The sequence below is a fragment of the Manis pentadactyla genome, chromosome 16, assembly GCF_030020395.1.
Source record: "Manis pentadactyla isolate mManPen7 chromosome 16, mManPen7.hap1, whole genome shotgun sequence".
NCBI lineage: Eukaryota > Metazoa > Chordata > Mammalia > Pholidota > Manidae > Manis > Manis pentadactyla.
Genome location: NC_080034.1, coordinates 37812497 through 37839629, shown reverse-complemented (window position 1 = coordinate 37839629; position 27133 = coordinate 37812497). Strand labels below are relative to the sequence as shown.

General features: G+C 37.2%; 1 protein-coding gene across 2 annotated transcripts in view; it reads right to left on the bottom strand.

Moving 5' to 3' along the window:
• SLC26A8 (solute carrier family 26 member 8) overlaps nt 1-27133 on the bottom strand; it is a 152886-nt gene that overhangs the window by 28320 nt on the left and 97433 nt on the right. The window contains exons 3-10 of one of the 2 annotated variants that reach the window (XM_057494044.1): nt 22930-23046; nt 21299-21480; nt 18310-18474; nt 17451-17600; nt 14318-14400; nt 5941-6088; nt 5074-5187; nt 791-868 (exon numbers count right to left, since the gene is read on the bottom strand). In XM_057494044.1, the coding sequence (XP_057350027.1) occupies nt 791-868; nt 5074-5187; nt 5941-6088; nt 14318-14400; nt 17451-17600; nt 18310-18474; nt 21299-21480; nt 22930-23046 (1037 nt within the window). The remainder of the gene's footprint in view (nt 1-790; nt 869-5073; nt 5188-5940; nt 6089-14317; nt 14401-17450; nt 17601-18309; nt 18475-21298; nt 21481-22929; nt 23047-27133) is intronic. The other variant, XM_057494045.1, reaches the window with a different exon arrangement.

The window sequence follows — 27133 nt, the reverse complement described above, 5'->3', positions numbered from 1 at the left end:
CTTGGTAAAGGGGGGAGCCTAGTAAACATAACGTTCCTCATGTAATTGTAGATTAATGATGCCAAAAAAAATGGCTAAAGGGAACATTGAGGAAATTTAAAAGGAAATTGTGGTCAGTGAGCAGTGATCTATATTTGTATCTTGGAACAAATGGATTATACCCAGTATTTAATACACCTGGTATCTCTAAATGCAAGGTAATCAGTCTCACACAAAGGGAAGAAATGGCACACAAGCAGGTAGAGGCATCCCAGCTGAACACAGAATTAAAACTCAACTTTCAGAACCTGTCTTCTAGTGTTGTGCACTAACCAGGAGGCCATGTGGCAGCAGTAGGGAGATTGAGTTCATATGAATGCAGAGCAAGGCCTTCTGGAAAGGGCTTAGAAAAACAGATGGCATGAATGCACAGTGAGTCCGAGCCTGTGTTGGTAATGGGTGTTCTGGCATCTGAAGTCTATTTTGGTCATCTTTAACTGAATCTTTACTTATAAAGCTTACTTTATAACTTACACAGTAAATAGATTAATGAGGAGAATAATAATGATAATAACTAACGTTTCTTGAGTGCTTATTAATTCAACACTATTCTCTCTCTATTATGTATATATATATTATCTTATTTAGCTCCCAATCCTGGGGGGGTGGGGTAGATGCTATTATTTTAAAGGAAGGGCACTAGAGATAGACTGGGGCCACCAGTGGGGACCAGCTGAGTGCAATTCTCACCATGGTAGTAATCTGGGGATCAGGCCTTTCCAGTCTTAGTTATTTGATCAGTTCTACTTACATTCGGCAGTTTGTAGAAAATGTGTCCCACCTTCACAATCAGGAGCAGCATTACACCCGCGCCTACCAGAGACGCAAACTGAGGAGACAGAGCCGGTTGGAGAGAGAGAGTCAGGAACGTATTCATTCCTGTCTGCAGCTGAAGCCTTCTGCTTGGTGAGAAGCATGTCATTTTTTTCTTAAAAGAAGTTGAGTGTAATCATCCAGCACACGTGCTTTTTTGTTGAACTGACATTTTCAGGTCTTGTCAAAGTGCTAAACACATACTAGGTACTTGGTAAATACTTGTTGAATGAACCCATGAATGCTTTCTGAAAAGTTTCAAATTGTCGTGGGTATTTGAGTCTTTATTGCCATATCTTTGTGCTATGAATCTGAAGTCTCCTAAAATACGACTTGCACTCCCTCCTAACTTTAACCCTTGAACAGTTTAGAAAAGCCCCAGTAGAACTTGTCCCTTGAACAGTTTAGAAAAGCCCCAGTAGAACTTGTCACTGTCAGCCTTAAAATCCCAATCATTCCACTTCCCATTACAATAACTATTCCATCTCTCACTCTTCTGTTTGGAGCTTGCAGTACTGCTTCCTCTTAAAAATATAATGATAACCACTTATGATTTACCTACTTCAGTTTCTCTCTGCTTCATTACAATAAAAAAAAGTTACCAATGTGAGTCAGGGCTGTACCTAGCAGCTCGGGATCCAGTCCCAGCTGGGCTGACTACTCTGGGCTCAGTGTTTACTTGGTAAGAAGTGATTGGCAAATACAGGTAGAAAGTTAAGAAACATACTTCACAATCCCTTTACAATCTCAAGGCTCTCTGGACATTGTCTTGAAATCATTGTATTCTCTATTGATAAATTTCCACTGTTTAACCTCCTGACAATGAAACATACTATAAAGCAGTGTCATTTCCCCCTGTGATGGTGGAATGAGGTGGGGAATGAAACTGTAACCAGAAATGAAAACAATGGCATATACGAGCAAGAACTGAAGGAGTCCCTCAAATCTAAACCGTTAAATGACCGCTCAGCACTGATTCTCTAAATTTCCTTTTTATTTCTTAGGTGTGGAAAAACAACAACAAATCTTCCTACCAGTTTTCCTCTCACAGCTCACTGCTATTTGCCATATAAATGTATCACTGAAAATAATGGCAGTGAAATCAACAGCCTACTTCCTTCTTTCCCCTCCCAGCCGATTCATAGCCAATGTGAGTGACCTGATGTGGGCAAGTTGAGCCCCACGAGAGTTGTGTAGGGAGAAGGATTCGGGAAATTGCATCACTGTACCTGAAACTCAGGAAGTTCTAACGGCAAACATTTTATGTGCTGTGGAACTGACATAGGTTAATGGAGGCTGTAAGCACCTCCAGCCACTGAACATACCAGCCTGTTGTTGGGTCTCATTTAAGGCTCCAGCCTCAGGGGGTCTTTGTGAGCACTACAGAAAAAAATTACTTTGCTTCACCCAGGAACATCTGTGAGGACTTTTCCCTTCGACCACTTCTTTGCTCCACAGTTCTGAGTATTTTTAAGGAAGCAAAGATGGGCAGATGACAAAATAAGCTGCATGAATCTTAGATTAAAATGAGTACAGATCAGACATTGAATCCCATAAAATTTCTGCTCAGAGAAAGGGGGGCCTGCCAATAATTGTGTGTCTTCCTTGGCTGCACACACAAATGAGTGGGCTTTGGGATTGGAGGATCATCCTCGGTGGTACTGTGCCTGAGAAAGATGCTTGATGGCTCTCAGAATCTTGGACTGAGTGCCTGACTAGGGTCTAAAGTCAGCAAGCAGGTAGAACTTGACATGTCATACATGTTTTTCTGCTCTGATTTTCCCTTACTCTCCCAGCCTTTCTTGAGCAAAGACTGACTCTGCCTTCTCTCTGGACACTCAAGGCAATGTGAGTTCCCACAAGCCACAGCCACTATTTAGCTGCAGATCCTCAGACACCAGTTACTCCGGAAGTGTGGGTTCCATGAAGTAGGACAGTAGATTGCCAAGCACTGGCTGGGGCTCTAGGAACCTAGAGTAGAAGTTTGATTTTTGAGCATCTGAAGTGACAGGCACTATGATGGGTACTATTGTCATCTAATTTAATTCTCACAACTGAAAAGTTATCCTTATCCCCAGTTTACAGATGAGGACTAGAGCTTCAGGAAGCAAAAGTAACTTGGCCAAGGTCACACATCTAGGAACCATTGAGTCAGGTTTCAATCCACCTGATGGACTGACTCCAAAATCCAGGATCTCTCCACTGCTCCATCTGCTTCCTCTAGTAAGAACATAACACATTTCTTTCTTTTATAGTAACTCATTTTTTTAAGCATTTCTGGGAGCCCGGGGACAAGACAATAAGGCCCATTCTTGGGAATCAGAGAACAAGGAAAGGAACCCAATCATGGGGAACAGAGAAGCACATGGTCAGAACTGGATGAGCAGGAAGATAGAGTGGTGGACTGGCCTGGGGCTCTCACATCCCCCCTGCCCCAGGCCTGGCAACATTTCAGACCCAGGCCATGGCTGGAAGGATTGATAGTTTTGCCACAACCAGTGAAGGCTGAATGAGTCTCAGAGGCCTTTGCTGGTCCAGATCAGCAACTCAAGTGTGGAGGTTGGGTCGCTCCAACGGATGAGGCCAGGGGCCAGCAGCATTCTCTGCTTGAACCAGCAATGTGCACTGGGAAAATGAGTGTTTCAGGGAAGAGCTTACCAGCATCCCTTTGAGGCATGCACTTTGTTCAACAAGCTAAAAGCGACTCTGAGGTTGCCTGAAGTCTGTCTTCCTTCCCTCCATCTATAATTATCCTAACCCTATTTCAATAATCCATGAAAGTTCTGCTTCACCATTTTTCTTCTTACAATATTTATTGCACTTATTCTGCACTTAATTTTGCTTGCACTATCATTTAGTTTTTTCCAACTGCATGTATCTCTTCTCCCCAAATTTATGTTGTGCTTTTATACTGAATAAACAAAGTATGTTTTCAAAAGCTAAGGAGAACTAATGTCTGGAACTGCCTTTTACACTATTTGTCTTATGAAATCCTCCAATTCTGACTGCAAGGTTTTCTCATACTTGCACTGAATAACCTTTTTAAACATAACCCAGCTTCCTTTTGTCAAACAGTAGTGGAAAAGAGCTACACCTTAAAGGCCAGCGGTCTGGCAGAAGCTCTATGAGAACAAAACTCAGTTCACATAAAATGATACAACATTGTCTTATTCTAGATACATGCTCGGGCCCCTGCCTTATCTTCTGACTTTTATTAGATTTCACCTTATAGTCCATCTATATTTACCCATGGACTGTGACAATTCATCTTTACCCATTAAAATTTAGGGTCCAGTCCTCTGACACTTCAGCTTCTGACCATGGCTGTACTTTCCTACAATGCTTCTGCACCCTAAGCTTGTCTTTGACTTCTGTCACTGTTTCTCTGCCTTCTGAACCCTGATCCATTCCCTAGGTGCACCCAGGGTCAGTTCTGATCATTCTTTGACATCTCATCATGCTCCATAGTTGAAATGGGATACCTCTCATGGTGTGAAGTTATAACTTTCATCTTATCAGTTCAAAACTCATGAACATTGGACTTACCAAATTTCAGGCCTGCAGCTAGACAAAGAGCTTGCCTTATAGAACCTTCTCTAGCACCATCCCCCTTCTCCCTCTCCCCTCCCACACACTATACCTATACTTTACTCATTCGGAATAGCTGAACAGAGTCTGACCTAGATAATTTTCTCTTATGTAGAGGTAGAACAGTTATAAATTCTCTAGGCTCACCTAGATAAAGACCTTACTCTCTATCATGAAAGCCTCTTGCCGTGCATGCCCTTTGAGGAAGTCAGGAAGGTTTCTAGTTCTGCTGCCAGGATGGAGAAAGTTGTATTATTGACTTCCCAGACTAAGACTGAGAATATATTTCCCCATAGAAAAACCGTTAATAGGTGATGGTTAGTTTACCTGAAATAGTTTCTTTTAGTTATGTTACATGGGGAATGGGGTTATGTGGGCTAACATATAGAAACCTCTCACAGCAAATAACATTTCAGTAGAAAATGACTTTCAAGGGGAAAAATCTCTTTAAGATAAAATCTAAGCAAAAATAAAGGCAAGCATGAAATCCAAATTCTTCTAAGAGATTTTCCCAACAAGTGTAACATTAAAACAGCAACATAATTGAACTGATATAACCGCCTTCTATAACTATATGTATGGATAGATATAAATATCTTTTTATATTAGAGATCAAATTCTATTTCAACACACCTGTTGTCTTCCTCCAGATTTATCCTGGATAATAGTCCTGATAACAGCACCAGTAAACACACAAGATCTGAAAAATGAACTGACGACATTGCAAAGGCCGATGGCTATTAAATCCTATAAAGAAATGGCGAACACTTTAGGCCCACTATTTGTTGAAGAATGCTGATCTGAATTTGAATTAATGATATACTGTCTATTTCCTGTATATGAAGATAGGTTGTTTATTCCATTCCAAGTAACACTGAAATATTTTCAGAACACAAAGATGGCAAATCTGATTTCTGATTAACTTGAATTTTCATTTAAGCTAGTGATCATAAGGAAAGCAATTTTTCAGTGAGAAAATTAGACTTTTGCTTATTATTCTCTTTCACATAATCACCAGGACAGAGAGAAACAGTATAATTTTTCTCCCTTCCTTCTATGCTATCCTGAAAGTCAAAGTGGGGCACCTCTTGCTTTCATGTTTCCCTTTTGAGTGCTAGGGAAAAGGCCAAACTCAGAATAGTTGGAGACTTACAAAAAACAAAAAAAGTATTTCTTATTGTGCCTCAGTGTGTGGTTGACTTCTAAGGACTTGGTGGAAAGGACAGTAACACTAAGAGGACAGGAACTCTGCTAGCTCAACAACACGGTGCCATATGAAGTTATCTTCTTGCCTCCCTACACCGTTTCTGTTTAGGGGAGTAACACTTGTGTTAATTCATGTGGCCTCAAAAGTAAGTATGCTACACTTCTCAAAAATCCTTTGGTAGTTATACTTCAAATGTGATCCAGATGGTTACAGGTTCATGTTAGTAGGAGGCTCAGATTAGAGAGCAAAAATTTAAGGGTTAGAGGAAATAACAAAAAGGCCTGTCCTCTTACCTGGTTGGAATTGACAGGATAGTTATGGAAACTGGCAATCTTCTTGCCCACAAATACGAGCAGAGAAGAACTCACCAAAGCTAAAGAAAAGGCTTCTAAAATAATTGTATGAAGAATGTTCAAATCTGGCAATACAGGAAACAGGAAGCTGGAATAAAATGGTGGAATTATTTCTGGAGAGCAGGAATCATTTATTGGCACCTTCCCCACTCCATCCTTATCATGTGGGGCAGGTCTGACCCTTTAAAAAAATAACAATAAGAAGTAAGAGCAAGCAGCCTGCCAACATCGAACCAGTGAACCAAGCCAAGTTCCAAAGCCATCAGGAGAACTTGCTCTATTTTCTAGCTCAAGGTCCCTTGCATGTGGCAGTGGCAACAAACAAGCAGTCAAAACCACAAAATTGACAAAAATGGTTTATTTGCACTGTTTGAAACCATACCAGTGGGTAAACAATAGGCAAAAATCATACCTAAGGTGATTTAGAACTAAAAAGCTCAATGAGTTCCCTATTATTCACACTCAAATCTTTCAGGATATACTTTTAGTTATTGTTGTTATAGAAATTATTTCTAATTGCATCCACGCTTTCTCTCCTGTAGATTTTTGTTTCCAATGTTTTTGTTGTGGTAAAATGTGCCTAACATGAAGCTTACCATCTTTTTATCCATTTTTAAGTGTACAGTTCAGTGGTATTAAATACATTCATAATGTGTATCCATCACCACCATCCATTCCATAACTTTTCATCTTGTAAAACGGAAACTCTATGCATTAATCAATAACTCTCCATTTCCCCCACTCCCAGCCCTGACAACTATCAATTTACTTTCTGTCTTGATGATTTTGAGTACTCTAAGTAACTTGTATAAGTGGAATCATACAGTATTTGCCTTTTCATGACTGACTTATTTCAGTTACCTTAATGTTCTCAAGGTTCCTCCATATTGTAGTATGTCAGAATTTCCTTACTTTTTAAGGCTGAATAATATTCTGTTGTATGTATAGACCACATTTTGCTCATCCATTCATTTACTGATGGACACTTAACAGTTTCTTCCACATGTTAGCTATAGCAAATAATGTCACTGTGAACATGGGTGCAAATATATCTGTTTGGGACCCTGCTTCCAATTTTGGGGGGATTTATATCGAGAAGTAGAACTGCTGGATCATATGGTAATTCTATTTTTAATTTCTTGTGGAACCACCATAATGCTTTCCACAGTGACTGTACCATTTTACATTTCCACTAACAGTGCACAAGGATTACATTTTCTCCACATCCTCCCCAACACTTTATTTTCTGTCTTTTTAAAAAATATAGTAGCCATCTTAATGGGTGTAATGTGGTATTTCATAGTTTTGATTTGCATTTCCCAAATGATTAGAGCATTCTATCATGTGTTTATTGGCCATTTGTATATCTTCTTGGGTAAAATGTCTATTCAAGTCCTTTCCCCATTCAAGTCAGGTTGTTTTTTGTTGTTAGGTTTTAGGAATTCTCTATATATTCTGGATATTAATTCCTTATCAGATATATGATTTGCAAATATTCTCTCCTATTATGTAGATTGCCTTTTTACTCTGTTGATGGTGTCTTTTGATTAAGAAAGGTTTTTTAATTTTCACAAAGTCCAATTTGTCAATTTTTTCTTTTGTTGCCTGTGACTTTGGTGTCATATCTAACAAGTCATTGCCACAGCCAATGAAGCTTTTGCTCTCTGTGTTCTCCTAAGAGTTTTATGACTTTAGGTATTACATTTAGGTCTTTGACCCATTTTGAGTTAATTTTTACATATGGTGTTAGGCAAGGGTCCAGCTTCATTCTTTCATATGTGGCTGTCCAGTTGCCTCATCACCATCTGTTGAAAAGATTGTCCTTTCCCCACTGAATGGTCTTGGCATCATGGTCTGACCATACATGCAAGGGTTTATTTCTGGGCTCTCCATTCCACTCCATTGGTCTACATGTCTATCTTTATGCCACACTGTTTTGATTGCTGTAGCTTTGTAGTAAGTTTTGAAATTAGGGATTGTGAGTCTCCAACTTTGTTCTTGTTTTTCAGGAATGCTTCAGCTATTCTACGTTCCTTGATTTTCTATATGAATTTTAGGATTGTTTTTTATTTCTGCAAAAGACATCATTGAGATTTTGATAGGGATTGAATTGAATCTGTAGACTGTTTTGGATAGTATTGACATCTGAATAATATTAAGTGTTCCAACCATTAACACAGCATATATTTCCATTTATTTATGTCTTCTTTCATCAGTGCTTTGTAGTTTTCATTGTGCAAGTCTTTCACCTCTTTGGTTAATGCCTAAGTATTTTATTCTTTTTGGTGCTATTGTAAATGGAATTGTTTTCATAATTTCGTTTTCAGATCATTCACTGTTGGCATACAAAAAGCTATAGGCTTTTATGCATTGACTTTGTATCCTGCTTCTTTGCTAAATACATTTATTAGCTCAACAGTTTTTGTGTATGTGTCTGTGTGTGTGTGTGTGTGTGTATGCACTCTTTAGGATTCTCTATATATAAAATCATATAATCTGCAAACAGATAATTTTACTTTTTCCTTTCCAATTTAGATGATTTTCATGCCTAACTGCTCTGGCTAGAATTTCCAGTACTATGCTGAACAGACGTGGAGAAAGTGAGCATCCTTGACTTGTTTGTGATCTTAGAGAAAACTTTCTGTCTTTCACCATTGAGTGTGATGTTTGCTGTGGATTTTTTTCATATATGGCTTTTATTATTTCGAGGCAATTTTCTTCTGTTCCAAGTTTGTTGAGTTTTTATCATGAAAATGTGTTGAATATTGTGAAATGTTTTTTATGCATTAAGATGATCATGTTTTCTCTCTTTTCATTTTATTGGTAGCATATTACATTGATCTATTTTCATGTGTTCAAACATCCTTGCATTCTAAGAATAAATCCCACTTGTTCATGGCATATAATCTTTTTGATAGGCTGCTGAATTTGGTTTTCTAGTAATTTTTGAGAATTTTTGCATCAGTGTTCATCAATATTTATAAGTTATCCTTTTTTTTTTGTAGTGTGTCTGGCTTTGGGATCAGGGTATTTCTGGCCTTATAAAATGATTTGGGAAGTGTTTTCAGTTTTTTTTGGAAAAGTTTGAGAAGGATCGGTATTAGGTCCTTAAATGCTTTGTAAAATTCACCTATGAAGCCATCAGGTCCAGGCATTTCATTTGTCAGAAGATTTTTGATTGCTGATATTAGTTACAGATCTATTCAGGTTTTCTGTTTCTTCATTATTTAGTCTTGGTAGGTTTTCTGTTTCTAGAAATTCTTCCATTTAATCCAGGTTATAATAATGCTCTCTTACAAGCATTTTTATTTCTGTAGAATTGTTAGTAATGCCCTCACTTTTTTCCAATTTGATCCCCTTTTGTCTTAGTCCACCTGTCTAAAGGTTTGTCAATTTTGTTAATCTTTTCAACAAACTAAATTTTGATTTCATTGATTTTTCTCTGATTTTCTTCTATTCTCTATTCCATTTATCTCTGCCCTAATCTTTATTTCTTTGCTTCTGCTGGCTTTTTGTTCAGTTTGTTCTTTATCTAGTTCCTTAAAACTGTAAAGTAGATTGTTGATTTGAGATATTTCTTGTTTTTTAATAGAAGTGCTTAGGGCTATAAATTTCGCCCTTAGCACTGCTTTTTCTGTGTCTCATTTTTTGGTATGTTTTTTTTCATCCATCTCTACATATTTTATAATTTCTCTTGTGATTTCTTTGATCCATTGGTTTAAGAGTATGTTAATTTCCAAAAATTTGTGTATTTTTATGTTTACTTCTGTTACTGATTTCTAACTTCATCTCACATGGTCAGAGAAGATACTTTGTATGATATCTACTTCTTAAAATCAACTGGGACTTAATTTGTGGCCTAACATGGGGTCTTTTCTAGAAAATGTCTTACCTGTCTTTGAGAAAATGTATATGTTATATGTTGTTGTTGAGTAGAGTGTTCTGTATATCTATTATATCTATTTGGTCTGTCATGTTGGTTATGTCCTCTATTTCCTTACTTATCTTTTGCCTGGTTGTTCTATCCATTAGTGAGAGTGGGGTATTAAAGTTGCCAATTATTAATGTAGAACTGTCTATTTCTCTAATTCTGTCAGTTTTATTTCATATAGTTTGATGGTCTGTGATTAGGTAAATGAATATTTATAACTGTCATACTTTCTTTTGTATTTGACCTTTTATAACATATAATATCCTTCTTTGTGTCTTATAAAACTTAACAGTCTATTTAAAACTTAATACTTAAAGTCTATTTTAAAACTTAAAGTCTATTTTGTCTGATACTGGTATACTCACTCCTGTTCCCTTTTGGTTTCTATTTGCATGGAATATCTTCTCTCATCCTTTCACTTTCAATCTATTTCTGTTTTGGGATCTAAAGTGTGTCTCTTGGAAACAGCATATGGTTGGATCATGTATTTTTGTCTATTCTGCCAATCTCTGTCCTTTGATTGAAGAGTTTAATCCGTGTATATTTAAAGTAATTACTGATAAGGAGGAAATTATTTCTGTTATTTTACTATGTGTTTTCTATATGTCCTAAAGGTTTATTTGTCCTTCATTTCCTGTATCACTGTTTTCTTTTGTGTTTAGTTGATTTTTAAAAAATGAAATGTTTAAGTTCCTAATTTCTTTTTGTGTATATTCTACAGTTATTTCTTTGGGGTTATCATAGGGATTACATTGACCATCCTAAAGTTATAACACTCTAATTTGAGTTTATGCCAGCTTAATTTCAATAACATATAAAAACTTTGCTCCTTTACATCTCTATTCCACTCCTTTTGGTTATTGATGTTACAGAATTACATCATTATACATTATAAACCCCAAAACAAAGTAATCATTTAAAAAATACATTCCTCTCTTAAATTATGTAGAAAACAAAATGTGGAGTTACAAACAATGTTACATTGTTACAATGGAGGACTGACACGTCTCCATTTCAAAATGTACTACAAAATCATAGTAATTAAGACTTGCATAAAGATAAACATACAGATCAATGGAATAGATTTGGAAGTTCAGAAATGAACTAATCATTTATGTTCAATTGATTTTCAACCAGGGTACCAAGTCCATTCAATCAAGAAAAGCAGTTTGCTCAATATCATTAGCAATTAGGGAAATGAAATTCATAATAACCAAAAGTTGGAAATAAATGAAAGATCCATTAACTAATGAACAAATGAACAAAATGTGGTATAGGTCCATATACTGGAATATTATTCAGCCATAAATAAGAATTATTTATGGTACAACATGGATAAATCTTGAAAACATAAGCTAAGTGAAAGAAGCCAGAGTCAAAAGACTATATTGTATGAGTCCATTTATATGAAATATCCAGATTAGGCAAATCCATAGAGACTGAAAGTGGATTAGTAGCAGGCAAAGGCTGTGTAAAGGAGCTATTGGGAGTTTTAATGTGCACAGGACTTCTTTTTGAGGTGATAAAATATTTTAAAACTAGAAAGCAGTGATGGTTGCACACCTTTAAGTATATACTAAAATCCACTGAATTGTACACTTTAAAATGGTGGATTTTTATGGTATGTGATTTATGTATTAGTAAATCTGTTTTTAAAACAAGATAATAAAGAGAATATTATAAATAACTTTATGCCAATATATTCTGACAACTTAGAGCAAATGGAAAAAGTCCTTGCATCATCCAAACTAACAAAGTAGTCTCAAGAAGAAATAGACATCCTGAATCACAGGTAATTGTATAATTTAATAATAGTTTTAACTTAATAAATAATCTATTAAAAAATTGAATTTGTAGTTTTCCCACAGTGAAAACTCCAAGCCTAAATATCATCACTGATGAATTGTAACAAATAGTTACGAACAAAAAAATTCTAGTTCTCTAGAAACTCTTTCAGAAATTAAAGATGAGAGAATAGACATAGGTATTCAAGATAAGAAAAATCTCAGACTAATATCCTTCATTAACATAAATGCAAAAATTCATAACATCATTTTAGAAAATCAATATATAATATGATAATACATCATGACCAACTGAGATTTTATCCCAGTATGCAATGTTAGTTTAACATTCAAAGATCAATCATGATATTAACAGACAAAAAAAGGAGAAGAAATCTTCATGATTTTGGAGACAGTGTTGTTTTTCCACAGATTTATAGTTGAATAATCCTTTAAACTGAATTTGGAAGTGCAAATATACTTTAGTTCCATATCTCTAGGTCTACTTTGTAAGTTAAAAAAACACAAATATTTTAGATATGGTTTGCTATTTGAAATGTTTTTTTCTTGTGATTATTCTTATCATTTCATCAGGATACAGATAACTCAATAACTAAAATACTTCAGAAATTTTGTGTCAAATTCAAATTCAGAAAAATGAACAATGTATTAAATATACTTCGGAAAATTATTTTAAAATAATTTGTGTGATGTATTTTTTATCCCTTATCTCACTAGATTTTCTTATTAGTTTATGAATTTTCAGTTTCATTTTCCTTAAAGTAGGAAGCATCACTTTTGGCATCTCTAAGTGCTATATCCTTCTATCTTCCCAGTTTCTCACCATTATTATGTGAATGAATCTAAATTTCTATTTTTGAATATGTTTTCCTTTACCATCCAACTTTGTCTATTTTAATTCCCTATTTAATATCATATTTATAACTTACAAGCACCTTGGTGTTTTCCAAGGTAATAAGCTAGATAGGAATACAGCTGGATGTTCAAAGGTAGATAGTTTTTTTTGTTAAATTTCCCCTTTTTGTCCTTTTAAGAAGGTAGGTAAGAATGTGGCTGTCTCAAACAGTATACAACAAATGAAATGTATTGCCCCAAACTATGTTAGTAAACCTTAAATATTTAGTATGATAACAACACAAACTACTGCTTTTCCTTCTTGTTGTTCTCTGTAACATTCGGTGCTTTGTTAGCAGTTTAGGTTAAAGGGAGATTTGGACATGGAAGGAATAAACTTAAATTGTTGAATTTTCCCAGTCCCTAGCAACCTTGTATAAATACATAATAAAAAGGAAGTTCAAAGCAATACCTAAAATCAGATTCTTGAAATGCTCACGTGTCTATCTATACCCTTGAATCTTATGATAAAATATAAGCAAAAGTTTGCTGTGGTTTTGAAGTCATTAATAACAGAAGCATATTGAGTTAAGTATAATGGAGTGGTTATAATCACAGATTTTAGATTTAAATAGAAATGGGTTCAAAGAGTAGCTCTGCCAGTGATCAGCTGTGTGATACTGGATAAGTAATTTAAACTTGGTAAGCCCTAATTTCGTCATCCATAAAAAGAAAATAATGTCTACCTGTGAGGAACAAATGAAACAAGGTAATTATGTAAAGCATCAATCTCATTGTTATTCTTGCTATTTTTTTCTGAGGGCAGAGACCAAGTCTTATTTACTGTTTCCTAGTACCAGGGTAGTGTGCTACGGTTTTATTTAATCCAACATAATTTCAAATGGATTTAACCATTTTCAGATTTCATGAAGACTGGTAGGATATGAGACTGATTCAATCTGGCTGCATCAAAGTAGGCTATGTTTTGTTATTTGCGGGTTAACCAGTATCACTGACCAGTATATCCTATTGAACAACAGCATCAGGAAATGAACAAGCTCTTCAAAAACCTGCCTGTGAGTCAAGAAACTGCAGTATATTGCCTTTCTAAGCTAAAGTGATTCATCTCATCAAGGTTAAAGAAATTAATTATAATTTCCTAACAGAAACAAGATTGATGCCCCTTAGTCACTGGTAGGAATTATAATGTAAATTAATCATGAATTCTTAAGAACTTCATGTACCAGTCAATGAAGATAGGTTTCTACTCAGAGTAATGAAATAATGTTGCTCAGGGACACTGATTCAGTCTAAGTGGGTGAAGGCAGAAGGAACACTCATTTCCTGAGCAGTGAGCATCTGGAGAAAGGCTAGGAAAACAGAGGCAACTCTTGTCCCATCCTTGAGAATTAATCAGATAGGTAGGGAGGTTGAGAAAGCCCCTAATATAAAAATGCATGAAAAAATGCATGAGTCTCTCTGGTGTTCAGTGCATCCTAGAGTTTACTTGGGTAAGGGGACTGGCTCAACTTAGGGGAAAGAGTCAGAGGCCGACCAGAGAAGAAGCAAGGGGTTGCCTTAGCCCTTCATTGTCCTGACCTTCTGTGTTCTAAAATGAATTTGAGTCCATGACCCTAATTTGGCTGTGGCCAGAGACTGCCAGTAGAGAATGTCAATCAGGCTGTGTGGCTAGAGGCTAAGAGAATGTAACAGAAAGGGAAAAGTAGTCTTAAGTGGAGTTACTGACCTATAAGGGATCATATCAATGAGCGTCCTGCTGTTTTCTGTGGCTATGTTTATCTTGTTTGCAAATGCAGTGAAGCCAAGAATCTGTAGGGGTTAAACAAAAAGAAGTCATACAATCATTAAATATTATGTATTGCTTCCAGGAGCAGAGGTGCTCACAAGCTCTGGCAAGACAGGGAAAGAAACATGTGGCAGTCCCTCTGCATGAAGGTGGGGAGAGAGGCAGGGACAGCTGAGTGGGGCAAGAAAGGCAGAAGTCCTCCTTCCCTGACTCTTTTTGGTTCTTTAAGGTCTATTTAGCATTGTAGCAGGATGAAAGCAACTTCTGCCTTGGTCTCTGATATAATAGGAACTAATGGATGCCCTAGACTTCTCTTTCCTTACCAACTTTTAACATCTAGACCGAATATAAACATGTTTTCAAGTAATAGCTCCATTGAGGCCTCAGTTTTAAAAGTTTTTACATCTAGGTAGACTGTACTAATATAAATCTTTTTCGGGCTGGTTGAGATATAACGACAATCATAGTACTGACTCACCCTTAATAATATGGAGCAGCATTTGATAGCTAACAACAAAAAACGTCTTTACCAAAGCAATTACTTGATTTTTTTTTTCTTTCCCCTTTCACCTGCTTCTAAAATGGCAAGTCTCCCTTCCATTTCAACTAGAGGGAAAATAGATAACCTAGCAGCTGTTACACCTTAGAAAGACCTCAAACCAAAGCAAATTCAACCAGAGACGAAAGAACTTAATGCTCAGGTATTAAAATAATCATTATATAGTTGCTTTACCCTACCCCCCCCTGCCCACACAGGAGTCTTTTCTCAGCATGTGCTCTGAGAATTCAATCAGACTCTGTGCAGGCTGGCAGTCAGTTTACCTATGGTGCTACCAGATGAAGGCCTACAGATCAGAATGGAAGGAAGAATCTGGATCACAGCTTGAGTCAGTGAAGAGTTTGATCTTTGTATAGTTAAGGGACAAGAAGTGTGGCAAGTGGCCAAGTAACTCTTTTTTTTTTCCAGTATAAAGGTCATACTTGCTCATAAAGGAGCATAGAGGAAATAATAAAAATTAAAAAGGAGAAATAAATCACCCAAAGATAATTACTCTTGACACTTTTCTGGTGTTTGCTATGTAGCTTAAATATATGAATACATACACATATTTAATTATGAACATGTAGCATGTATAATTTCTTATTGTCATGGGACTCTTGAATTATTTCAAGAATCAGTCACATTCAAAGAAACAGTTGAAAAGTGGTCGTCAAGGGCTCGGGGGGAGGGAGGAAGAGGAGAGGTTGGTACGAGGCACAAACTTTCAGCTATAAGATGATTAAGTCTGAGAAGCTAATGTAAAACATGGGGACTGTAGTTGGTAAATTGTATTGTATAGTTGAAATTTGCTTGGAGAGTAGAACTTAAATGTTCTCATTCCCTCCACCACCACCCCCAAAAGTGAGGTGATGGATGTTTTGCTTTAATTAACTAGGTGGGGGAATCCTTTCACAATGTGTGTGTGTGCCAAAGGACCATGGTGTACACTTTGAATATTTTACAAATTTCTATGTCAATGATATCCCAGTGAAGCTGGAATTGGGGAGAGAGAGCGCGGGCGCTCGAGAGCATGCGCTGGGCGAGCTGATGTCTGTGGCACAGATGCCATCTGCTGGTGATTCCAAGCCTCAGCTTCCTGACGTGCCAGAGCTAGGCTGGCTGGGGTCCATGAGAAGTTGCTCCAGACCCCACTCTGAACCCCAAATGCGGGTTGTGCCCTGGGCTTTAGGGCACTATCATTTGTGTACAGTGTTTTATAAAGTCTTTTATAAAAGCAGCCTTTCAGCTTTTGGCCTTTATGAATTAATAGCTTTTCAACCACTTCAAGGAAGAATTTACACCTCTTAAAGAACTAGACAACTCTTGTGAGACAGAGCTTGATCTCAATTTCCAAAGCAGTTCCCATACTCTGTCAATCATGAACAGCATAGACCTGGATTAGTTAGTCTAGGATAGGTTATACTGGGGCAACATACAAACCATGACATCTTACCATCTTAAAACCTAGGAGTTATTTTTTTGCCTATACAAAGTCTACTGTGGGTCAGTGTTTCTCCATGTCAGCTTCTTTTGCAAACACTGCCTCCGGGAGCCAGGCTAATTCCACTGGGGACACTATTATCTCAATATACAGACCTATGATTACCACAGCAAGAGAAGAAAGATCATTAGGACTCAAACCTATTCTATGCTTTGGCCCCAAAATCAGAGGGTCCTGTGTAACTACCAGGACAACTTGAAGTGTATCTAACACAGAATGCTTCTTAAGGGGCAAAGGAATCTCATGGACACCCAAGGATACAGTGGTCCTACAAAGAGAAATGCTGACTTAAAATACCTGAGTTTCATTTACAGAAATGTCTTCTGAAAATGTTCATTATAACGGCAAAGGATAAGTTTGATCAGATTTTTAAAAAGAAACAAATATTATCACTAGACAGTGATGAGCCTCAGCTCTGCCACTTATTACTGACATGGATCAGGTAATTCACTTAAAATTTCATCTCCCACATTTTTTCTACTGTAGCACAGTGAGAATGAAAGCAGGGCGATCAGCAGTATGATTGCAACTATATTAAAATAGGAACAAAACTCCTATGTGGAAGAAGAAAGAAATTCACCAACACTGAGCATAAGCCTGCCATACGTTTGTCTCAAAGAAGAAAGGAGTGTCTAGCAGAAGATCCAAAGATATCCACTGTAGTTGACTTTGGGTGGTGCAGCCATAGGAATTTCCTTTCTTCCTTTTCTTTCTTCATGTTTTTCAGAACTGCTAGCATGAGGCTATATTACTTTTGTAACAGAAAAAAAAACCCCTGTTTTGAAGATAGTATGAAAAAGAGGAAATAGATAAGAGTACTCTCCAAATAAGCATGTTTTACGGATCTAAGCTAGTATTTAAAATGAAATGTATTCAGTTTTGTCACAATTCAACATGTTTTTTAAAAATTAGTGTTTTTACAGCCTCCTATGAACCTTTCCCTTCCTAGGTTACTTGCTTTTTGTTTAATTTTTTTTAAGTAGGTATTTTAAATGATCTGAACCATGAACTGGAGGCATCAAAACACCTACCAGAAAGACTTCCATGGGAAACTCGATGGGGTACCGATTGAAGGAAATTCTGATATATTTGTTGATTCTCAGAGCAAAAACGGCAGTTAGAAATAGTAGGATGCTGGTGGAATTAGCTTTTGGAAGAGCTACACAGTAGTTAACTATGTTCTGAAAGAAAACAAAATTACAGAGGCTAAGAAAGGGATATAGTAATTGCCTTGATCTAGGAAATGACACTCTTCCTAGATAAGTTGAAAAAGCCATCCCTGGGCAGTTTTGCTGGGCACCAAGGTCTTTATGAGCATTACTGCTACAGTGAGAGCAAGTGGGTGGGTATGTGTTCTTTTTAAGCTGAAAAAAATGATATTAAAAGACAGTAATGTCCAGTAAGTAGAGAAAAGATTTTATGTGTTTCAGCGTAATGAAAAGGACCCAGGAGTTCTGTTCATTAGCCTATTCTTCATTAACTTCCCGGACCAGATATGTTCCTTAGCTTGGCTCCTGCACCATTCTTGCATTCAGGGACTACTTAGCATTTGGTATTCTTTAGATGTTTTAGGATATATGTTTATTATGAGGCATGTAAAGGGAAGAATTATGATAGATACAGTTTCCTAAAGATCAAATTTTAATGTAAATCATCTTAGTTTAGAAGGCTGGATGAAATGGTTAATGAAACTGAGAACATGGTCCAACTGGGATCTGCAACTAATCAAAGAGTGTAAATCTAGATAAGATGAAATTATTTCTAGGATCTTCTTGACACGGCTGCCTATGTAGGAGTCTCTCCGCTTGGGGTCCACTTCTTTTTGGAGGCAAGGGGAGGGCCATTTGTCCCTTCCTTTAATCACTCAGGGTAAGGGTAGAAATTACTCACATAGAAGAAGGAGATGGGACCAGCGTGGAAACTAATCATAATGCCGAAGATGCAGGTCAGCTGGGACAGCACAATGTGCAGCGCCGTGGCCGCCAGGTAAGCGCTGATGGCAGCCTCCGGGAGGTAAGTGGCAATGAAGCCGAAACCCAGCATGCCCATTGATAGCTGCAGGGGGTTCAGATGGAAAAGAAAACCGAATGAGGCAGAATGTCATCAGACCAGCACTGGCGCCAATTAGGTGCTCCCGGGGGAGGTTCCCAACAAAAAAGTTAGCTGAGGCCCCTTCGATGAACTCTTCTGTCTCCCTTTCCCTAATCAGCTGAAACTGGTAAGGTGGGTACTTGGTGGTGCCTCAGTGGCTGCCGACAAGCACCAGACCACACTCATTTCTTTCATCAGAGCATGTGAGCTTAGGTTCTTGCCCTAGAATCTGCTGGCCTGGTTGACATGGGGTAGACAGTGACAAAATGATCGGAAAAAGCCATTTTGAAAACCCTTCATTAGAAGCTTTGATAGTCCTTTTCTGGAGATGTTAACATTCTCTGAGGAATGCAGCTTTTTACAAAGGAAAAGACGATTTTAAAAACCTGGACTCCAGCTCGAACTTCTTGGTCTTTGACTCTTATCCTTACCAAGAGTGATTAAACTGAATTTATGTTTTCAGGATTATATATATACACATATATACACACATATATATGTGGAGTATATATCTATAAATATATGTAAAACTATTTTACATGTATAAGTATATATATTATGTAATATATTTTAAATGTTATATAACAAATGAATAAATATATAAATATATATACACAAGGATTTAAAGAAATGGACACCAAACTATAAACATAAGTTACCTTTGGGGAACAGATTAAAGATTGGTGGCAATACTGTATAATTTATACATTTTCTATTATTCAAGATTTTTGCAATATTCAGGTCCACCTTCTATAATAAGAAACACAATTAGAAAATTGACAGAGAGAGGGTGAGCTCCAAACCCCTTTAAGATGGTAGGTTAAGAAAACTGGCACAGCTTGTTTTCTGAGGAAGATGAGAAAAAAAACAAAGCTTTGAAAGCCTTCTAGTGTCACCACTTCATCCTCTGATTTACCAGATGCTCTCAGAAAACAAACCTGGAAGAAAAAAATCTTTCAGCTTTAAAATTTTTTTGTTTCAAAGCTTTCTGTTAGCCTGGCACGGTGTCTCCCTTAATCTCCTGCCTTACTGCCCAGCACACTCCCCTACTCAAAACAGGCCAGTTGGCTTCCTGTCTTTTGGGTGATTGGCTGATTTCCACTTCTGTACTTAAATATGAACCCCTCTTTTGTGATCTCTACAAATCCATGTCCATCATCTCTTTCAAGAGCTCATGAACACTCCCCTTCTTCAGGAGGTGTGGTGATAAGAGCATGATTCCTGGGGATGGAGAATGTGGCCTCAATCCTGGCTCTGCTGCTCACTGGGTGTGTGAATTTGAAAAAGTTAACTAAACTTCCTGAGCCTCGTTTCTTCATCCATAAAATGTGACAAATACTCAACACACGGTGTTTTGTATGGATTATATTACATAACACATGGAAAACACTTTGAAAAAATCTCAAATCTGAAATTAGTGACAGATGCAAATATATATTGCTCATTCTTCAAGCCATCCCTTCCTTCTACCTTGAAATGGCAAATACGTATAATTAACTGCAGAACTCTTTCTTGTCCAGTTGTGAGGTGGCATCAGAGTTAACATAATTTTCTAGGCAGCCACTGTCAACCAATCAGAGTTGGCCTGTGACATGAAAATTACCTGCCATTCTTACAGAAAGCAAGAACTAAATGTTCAATGAATGAAAGAACAGCTCAATAAATGGTAGTTTCCTTCACAGACAACTTCAACCCAATGAAAGGTACATTCCTTTATATTCTTTTGCACTGAACTCCTCACTTCTATTAATATTAATTTGCACTTTAAGATTATCTAGAGCACAGATTCTGGAGGTAGACAACCCTGAGCCTGACTCCCAGTTTGGGATCTTAGGGCTCTGTGACTTTGGGCAATTCACTTGATCTCTTTATATCTTTGTTTCCTTAAAATAAGGAACATGGTAATACCTACCCTCATACTGGAGATTGCTGTGAGGATCAAATGAGATAATATAAGTGCTTTGAACAGTGACTAGCACATGGCAATAAATGTTAGATATTAACTAGTTAAGATTTATTTTATTTTTAATTTAATTTTTTATTTTACATTATTGTGGATTAATATGCAATTGTAACAAACAATACACAGAGATCTGTTACTTCTTTACCCAGTTGTTCCCAATTGTAACATCTTGCAAATAGTACAATAACACATTTAGGATATTGACATCCATACAGCCAAAATACAAAATAATCCCATCACCACAAAGATCCCTCCTGCTGTCCTTTTATAGCACCTTCACTTGCCTCTCACCTCCCATCGCCACCCCCTACCTGCATCCCTACCCTTAACCCATGGCAACAACTAATCTCTTCTCCATTTCTGTAACTTTGATGCTTCAAGAATTTTGCACAAATGGAATCATCAGCATGTAAACTTTCCTGTTTTCAATTTCATTCATTTTTTTCTCTTCATTATTTTCTTATACTTTTTTGGGGTGGGATTTAATTTGCTCTTGTTTTTCTAGCTCTTGAGGTGGGAACTTAGATGACTGAGACTTTTTGTTTCTTCTACTATATATTTTAGTGCTATCAATTTCCCTCTCAGCACCGCTTTAACTGTGTCCCACAAACTGGTATGTTTTATTTTCATTTACTCCAATGTATTTTTTTAAAATTTCCTTTGGGATTTCCTTTTTGACCTATAGATTATTTATAAGTATATTGTTTAGTATCCAAATATCAGGAGATGTTAACTGTTATCACATTACTAAGTTTTAGTTTTACTCCACTGTGGTCAGCAAATACATTGCTTTCTTCTTCAGGGGTTCGGAGAGTCAGATCCTACCTGAATAATTCCTGTCAGGAAAGTTGTGGATGCCACCACGCTCAAGGATTTGTTATAGGCCTCAGAGAAGAAGGGGCTAGAAAAATCATCCTTGGTGAACGTTCCCAGTACCAGGCGGCCACCGTTGAATGGGTGCAACCTCAGAACATTGATCATCAGAGCACTCACAAGGAAGAAGGAACCTGTGAAAGAAGATGTTTAGGCAGAAGGTGAGGTTTTAACTCCAGGTGAGCTAACAGATATTGACAAAAGCAAGGCAGAGTCTGACATTATTTTGTCCCTGATCTGAAGAACTTTTCTTATTTGAATGTGGTCACTGAGATGTAAGAAAGAGTAGGGAAAGGACTCTGGCTCTTCATACTGTGAACTCCTAATAGACTTTAGATCTTGGTGGTCCAGATATTAACCCCCTTGTATTATGAGAACATGGACTGGGATTCAAAGAGAAATTGACTGGAAATGTGGATCAGTAGGGTTCAGCCGCTGTACCTCCTCTTAGAGATGGTGAAAAGGAGATGGTGGTGAAAGGATTGAGAAAACAAAGCTAATAAATAATAAGGAAAATAATAGCTAAGACTTATAAAGGATGTATGAGGTGCAAAATGACACTGAGTTAAATCTGTTTCAAATAAATTCATTTAGTCCTTCCTCATTTCAACATACTCACATACAGAAGGAAAGGCAAATCTTACCATTAAATTACTTAACAGAAACAAACCTCTAATAGTCCTTATTATCAGTTTTTGGAAATGATTGTGATGTGGCTGGGAATTTGGAAATATGGGGACAAAATTGATCTCTCAATATCCAAACATAAAATCAACACATAATAGTAAAGATATGTGATAACTGTCGTTAAAAAGGCGGAGTAGCATTCCATATCTAGAAGAATGGGACAGTAACTGGACTAAATACAAACATATATCTGGAGAAAGAGTGTGTCAGACAAAATGGTCAATGTTGGTTGTATGGTCAGTTGTCCAGTAGGGAAGCCCAGAAGGCACTTCACTGAGTGAATGTTGGCAGTCCTCTCCAACACCGAGGGCATCTTTTGGTTTGATTTCTAAGCAGGTATACCTGGGTGAAATAAATGTGCAGATTATGTGAGCTTTAACTAGTTTGGTTATCGTAATAGTCATTTCTAATTATAAATTAGGAGATGGACTTTTGACTCAGGGAAGGAAAGTGTTTATTCTGTGGAGTGCTTTGATTACTAGGACAGTATTTTGTTATTGTAAATTACTAAGCTCACATGATTATTATAAATCAGGCCTATGGAGTTCAGTTATTATGGGTCTGGCTGAACGACGGCAAATTTGTTTCTCCATTTTCTGGCTTGAGGGCAGTCAGATTCCAATGTACAGTAATTTCACCAAGGGAAGTACCTCTGTCCTTTAATTTCTTTGGGAAACAGCTTGCTGTCCTGTTTTTCTGGTGGTGACATTCATAATAACACAACTTGAAGTGTTCAATTTATAAAATCTGCACACTACCCCTATGCATAGAATGTCTGTCTTCTGCCTCCATTCTTTCTACCTTGGAACAGAGCTTTAATTTGGGTTCCTTAGCAATATGCAAATGATTGAGGTGGAGACTTCATCCACCTCCTGTGGTTCCAATGCTGAACTCACCAATGGACATTTGATGGCATGATCCAAAAATTACATAAATTACTGAAGAACAGAAGGCTGCATAAGAGACACTGAGAGGAGGAATCAGTTGCCTTGCCAGCAAACTATACATCAGGACTGAAAAGCAAAATAATTTAAGTAAGAAAAGTTAGGCTGGCTTTTAAAAGTCACCTTAAATAAAAACTATAAAGAATACTTAAAATAAAAATGATCCATGTCTACACCTGCCTGAGTGTGGTAATAGTATCCCTTGGCATATAGCCATTAATTAGTATGTTTTATATATTTTCTCCTTTAATACCTAGCTTCTCTTCCACATGCTTTCACACCTTAATTCTAAATCACAGGCTTACCCGCCTTTCATTTCAAAGTCCTCATGCTAATCATGGAAAGCAAATACCACAGCAATGAAACCTCCAATCCCAACAGCACAGAAGCAGCCCCACTCCAACCCCAGTCTAGTACACAAAGGCCCTGGGAATCCTCCAGGCCTGGAGATAAATCTGGAGAGCAAGGCAAGAATCACACCGACCGACTTGACTCCAAGTTGGTATGTGCTCTCTGTCCTCCACATGCCAGTCACTCCAGTCTCTTCCTTCAGCATCTCCTTCAATACTTACTTTTTTTCTAAGGAGCACCATGATAATTTGGAAGTTTTGAAGCAAATAGATTAAGATGCACGGTACCATCCTTTTGTGTCTCAAGCCCACAGCTCCTGCCCTGAGGGCCTCTCTTCAACTTATACCAGTGTGCTCACCTGAATTCAGTTATGAGTCCAGTGAGCCAATTTATTGTCTTAGACAAGCAAGGCTCTTTTTTATGGAAAAGTTCAAACATACGCAAACACAGAGTATAATGAACTCTCATGTACCCATCACCAACTTCAACGATGTCCCAGTCTTGTTTCATCTATGTCCCCACTCCTCTTCCATTCCGTATTATTTTGAAACAAATCTGACATTAAATCACTTCATCTGTACATATTTCAGTACACGTCTTTAAAAGAAGACCTTCTTTAAATTTAACTACAGTATCATCATCATATCTAAGAAATTAATAATGGTTCTTTAACATTATCAAAGATCTGGTCAATGTTCTATAGCATCTTACTATGCTGATGAACAGTGATTACAATGGGGTTGATGGGGGGGCTTGATAATGCGGGTGAATGCTGAAACCACAATGTTGCTCATGTGAAACCTTCATAAGATTGTATATCAATGATACCTTAATTAAAAAGAAAAGATCCAGTCAATGTCCAAATTTCCCTGCTCATTTTATCAATGGTTGTTGTGGTATAGGGCTTCCAAGATGATCTGTAGTCGCTGATTCGTATTTGTGCAATTGTGTGATCCCTACCCTATAAGTGTGGGATGAATATAGTAACTTGCTTTTAATAAATAGACTACAACAAAAATAATAGGATGTCACTTTTGGGAGTAGGTTGCAAGAAGACTATGGCTCCTGTCTTGATTGTTCTTGGGCTTCTCTATGTCTTTCACTCTGGTCATCAGCTACCAAGGGTTTGTGACCTACACAATCCTACATAGTTCTGGGCTCAGAAGGCTCCACACTAGTGCCCTTTTCTGACAATCTTGAAATTCTGAATAATTTTTGAACTAGGGGCTCTGCATTATCATTTTACACTGGGCCCCATATATGTATTTGGTCCTGCCAGCTGCCACGTTGCAAGCATGGAGAGGTTTACATGGTGAGCAGCGCAGGCCTGCCAGCAATCACAGGAGTCATGAGCCCAGAAGCTGATCCCCCAACCTCAGCACAGCCTTGAGATGACTGACAGCTTGACTATAACCTCATGAGAAACATTGAGCCGCAGGTATGGTGGTTTGGGTGTGATCTTTAAAAAAATTATTTGCTATCATATGTTACTTTCTTTTACAGTCTTTGTGTTTAGATCAGGACTCAGATAAGGCCCTCACATTGGTTGACATGTCTTTTAAGTCTTGTAATTTACAGGTTCTCTTTCCCCATTTTTTTCCTAAACAAGGCTCCCACTGTTTGCAAGAACAGAAAACCTGCTCAAAGTAGCATAAGCAAAGTAGGAAATTTATTAAGAGTACAAACAGCTTTTGGGCCTCATCAGAAACTGGAACCGGCACTAAAAAGGCCTCAGGACCCAAGGCGTCTAGCTCCCCATTCTCTTTGTCTCCAAGCTTGCATGGTCTCCTGTCTTTATTTCCAGATTGTAGCTACTATGAGCAATACTGCTCTGAGTATTCTTTTACATGTCTCCTGGTAAATGGATGTATAAATTCCTCAAGATTATATCCCCCAAAACATAGCTGCTGGGGAATTTACCAGAAAATGCCAAACTGTTTTCCAAATGGCTGTACAATTTACACTCCCACAAACATTGTATGACAGTTCCCATTATCCACAACTGCATTAGCAAATGATACTGTCAGATTTTTTATTTTAGTATGTATGAGTTAGTGTGTAAATCACTTCAGTTTTCACTTTATTGATAACTGATAATGTTGATCAATCTCACTGAATTGTTTCCTTCAAGATTTGTGGACACATACATGCATAATATAAATTATAGATTTGAGTCATTTTATGGTGTCTTTCAATAAACTGAAGTTCTTAACTTTTACTTAATTCAATTTCTCAGTCTTTTCCTTTTAGGCTGGTGCTTTTTGGTCTTGTTTGGGAAATCATTTTCTACCTCAAGATCATGAAGATATTCCTCTATATTACTCCAAAAAAATCTTTATTGTTTGACCTTTCACATTTAGGCCTTTACCAAGAACACACTTTTGTGTATGGTGTGAGGTAGTGGTCTAAAAATTGTTTTTTTTCATGTAAGTGTCCAATTGTTTGACATCATTTATTAAAAACTCTGATATAAGCCATGCAACTTATATATGTGTGACTCCTTTCTTATTGGCCTAATTGTCTATCTCTGTGATACCATACTGTTTCAACTACTTTTTATAGTAATTACCTTAGTAATAGTTTTAATAATTTAGTAATCCCTACTTTTATTGTAAAATACAGCATACATGAAGTACATTAAAATCGATATTAAGCTTAATAAATATTTATAAAATAAATACTGTGTTACCACTGCTAGGTCTCTGATCACAACTACATCTCTTCCCACAAAGGAATTTATTATTTTGACTTGTTTTTGCTTTTCTTTATAGTTTTACCACTAGTGTACATATCTCTAGCAATATAGATACCACTTTTGAACTTTGTATTACTGGCATAAAACTGTATGTTAAATTTTTATTTCTGCTTCTTTTGCTAAATGTTACATATACAGGCATACTTTGTTTCACTGTGCTTTATTGCACTTCACAGATATTGCATTTTTCACAAATTAAAGGACTGTGGTGTCCTGGCACTGAGGCGGTCTATTGACACCATTTTCCCAACAGCATTTGCTTACTTTGTGTCTCTGTGTCACATTTTGGTAATTCTTGAAATATTTCAAACATTTCCCATTATTATTATGTTTGCTGTGGTGGTCTGTGATCAGTGATCTCTGATGTTACTATTGTAATTGTTCTGGGGTGTCACAAACCATATCCATTTAAGATGGCGAACTTAATTGATAAATGTTTCTGTGTTCTGACAGCCTGACCAAATGGTTATTCCCTTATCTCTCTCCTTCTCTTTAGGCCTCTCCCTTCCTCAAACCCAACAATATTGAAATTAGGCCAATTAATAACCCAACAATGGCCTCCAAGTGTTTGAGCGAAAAGGAAGAGTTGCACACTTTAAACCAAAAGCTAGAAATGATTAAGCTTAGTGAGGAAGGCATTTCAAAAGCCAAAATAGACCAAAAGTTCCTGTGCCAAACAGTCAGCCAAGCTGTGAGTGCAAAAGAAAAGTTCTGGAAGTAGATTAAAAATGCTACTCCAGTGAACATACAAATGAAAAGAAAGCAAAGCAGCCTTATTGCTGTAATGGAGTAAGTGTGAGTGGTCTGGATGGAAGATCAAACCAGCTGCAACATTCCCTTAAGCCAAAGCCTAATCCAGAGCAAGACCCTCACTCTCGTGAATTCTATAAAGGCTGAGAGAGGTGAGGAAGCTGCAGAAGAAAGGTTGAAAGCTTGCAGAAGTTGGTTCGTGGGGTTTAAGGAAAGAAGCTGTTTCTATAACATCAAGGTGGAAGGTAAAGCGGCAGGTGATGATGTAGAAGCTGTAGCAAGTCATCTAGAAGATCTAGC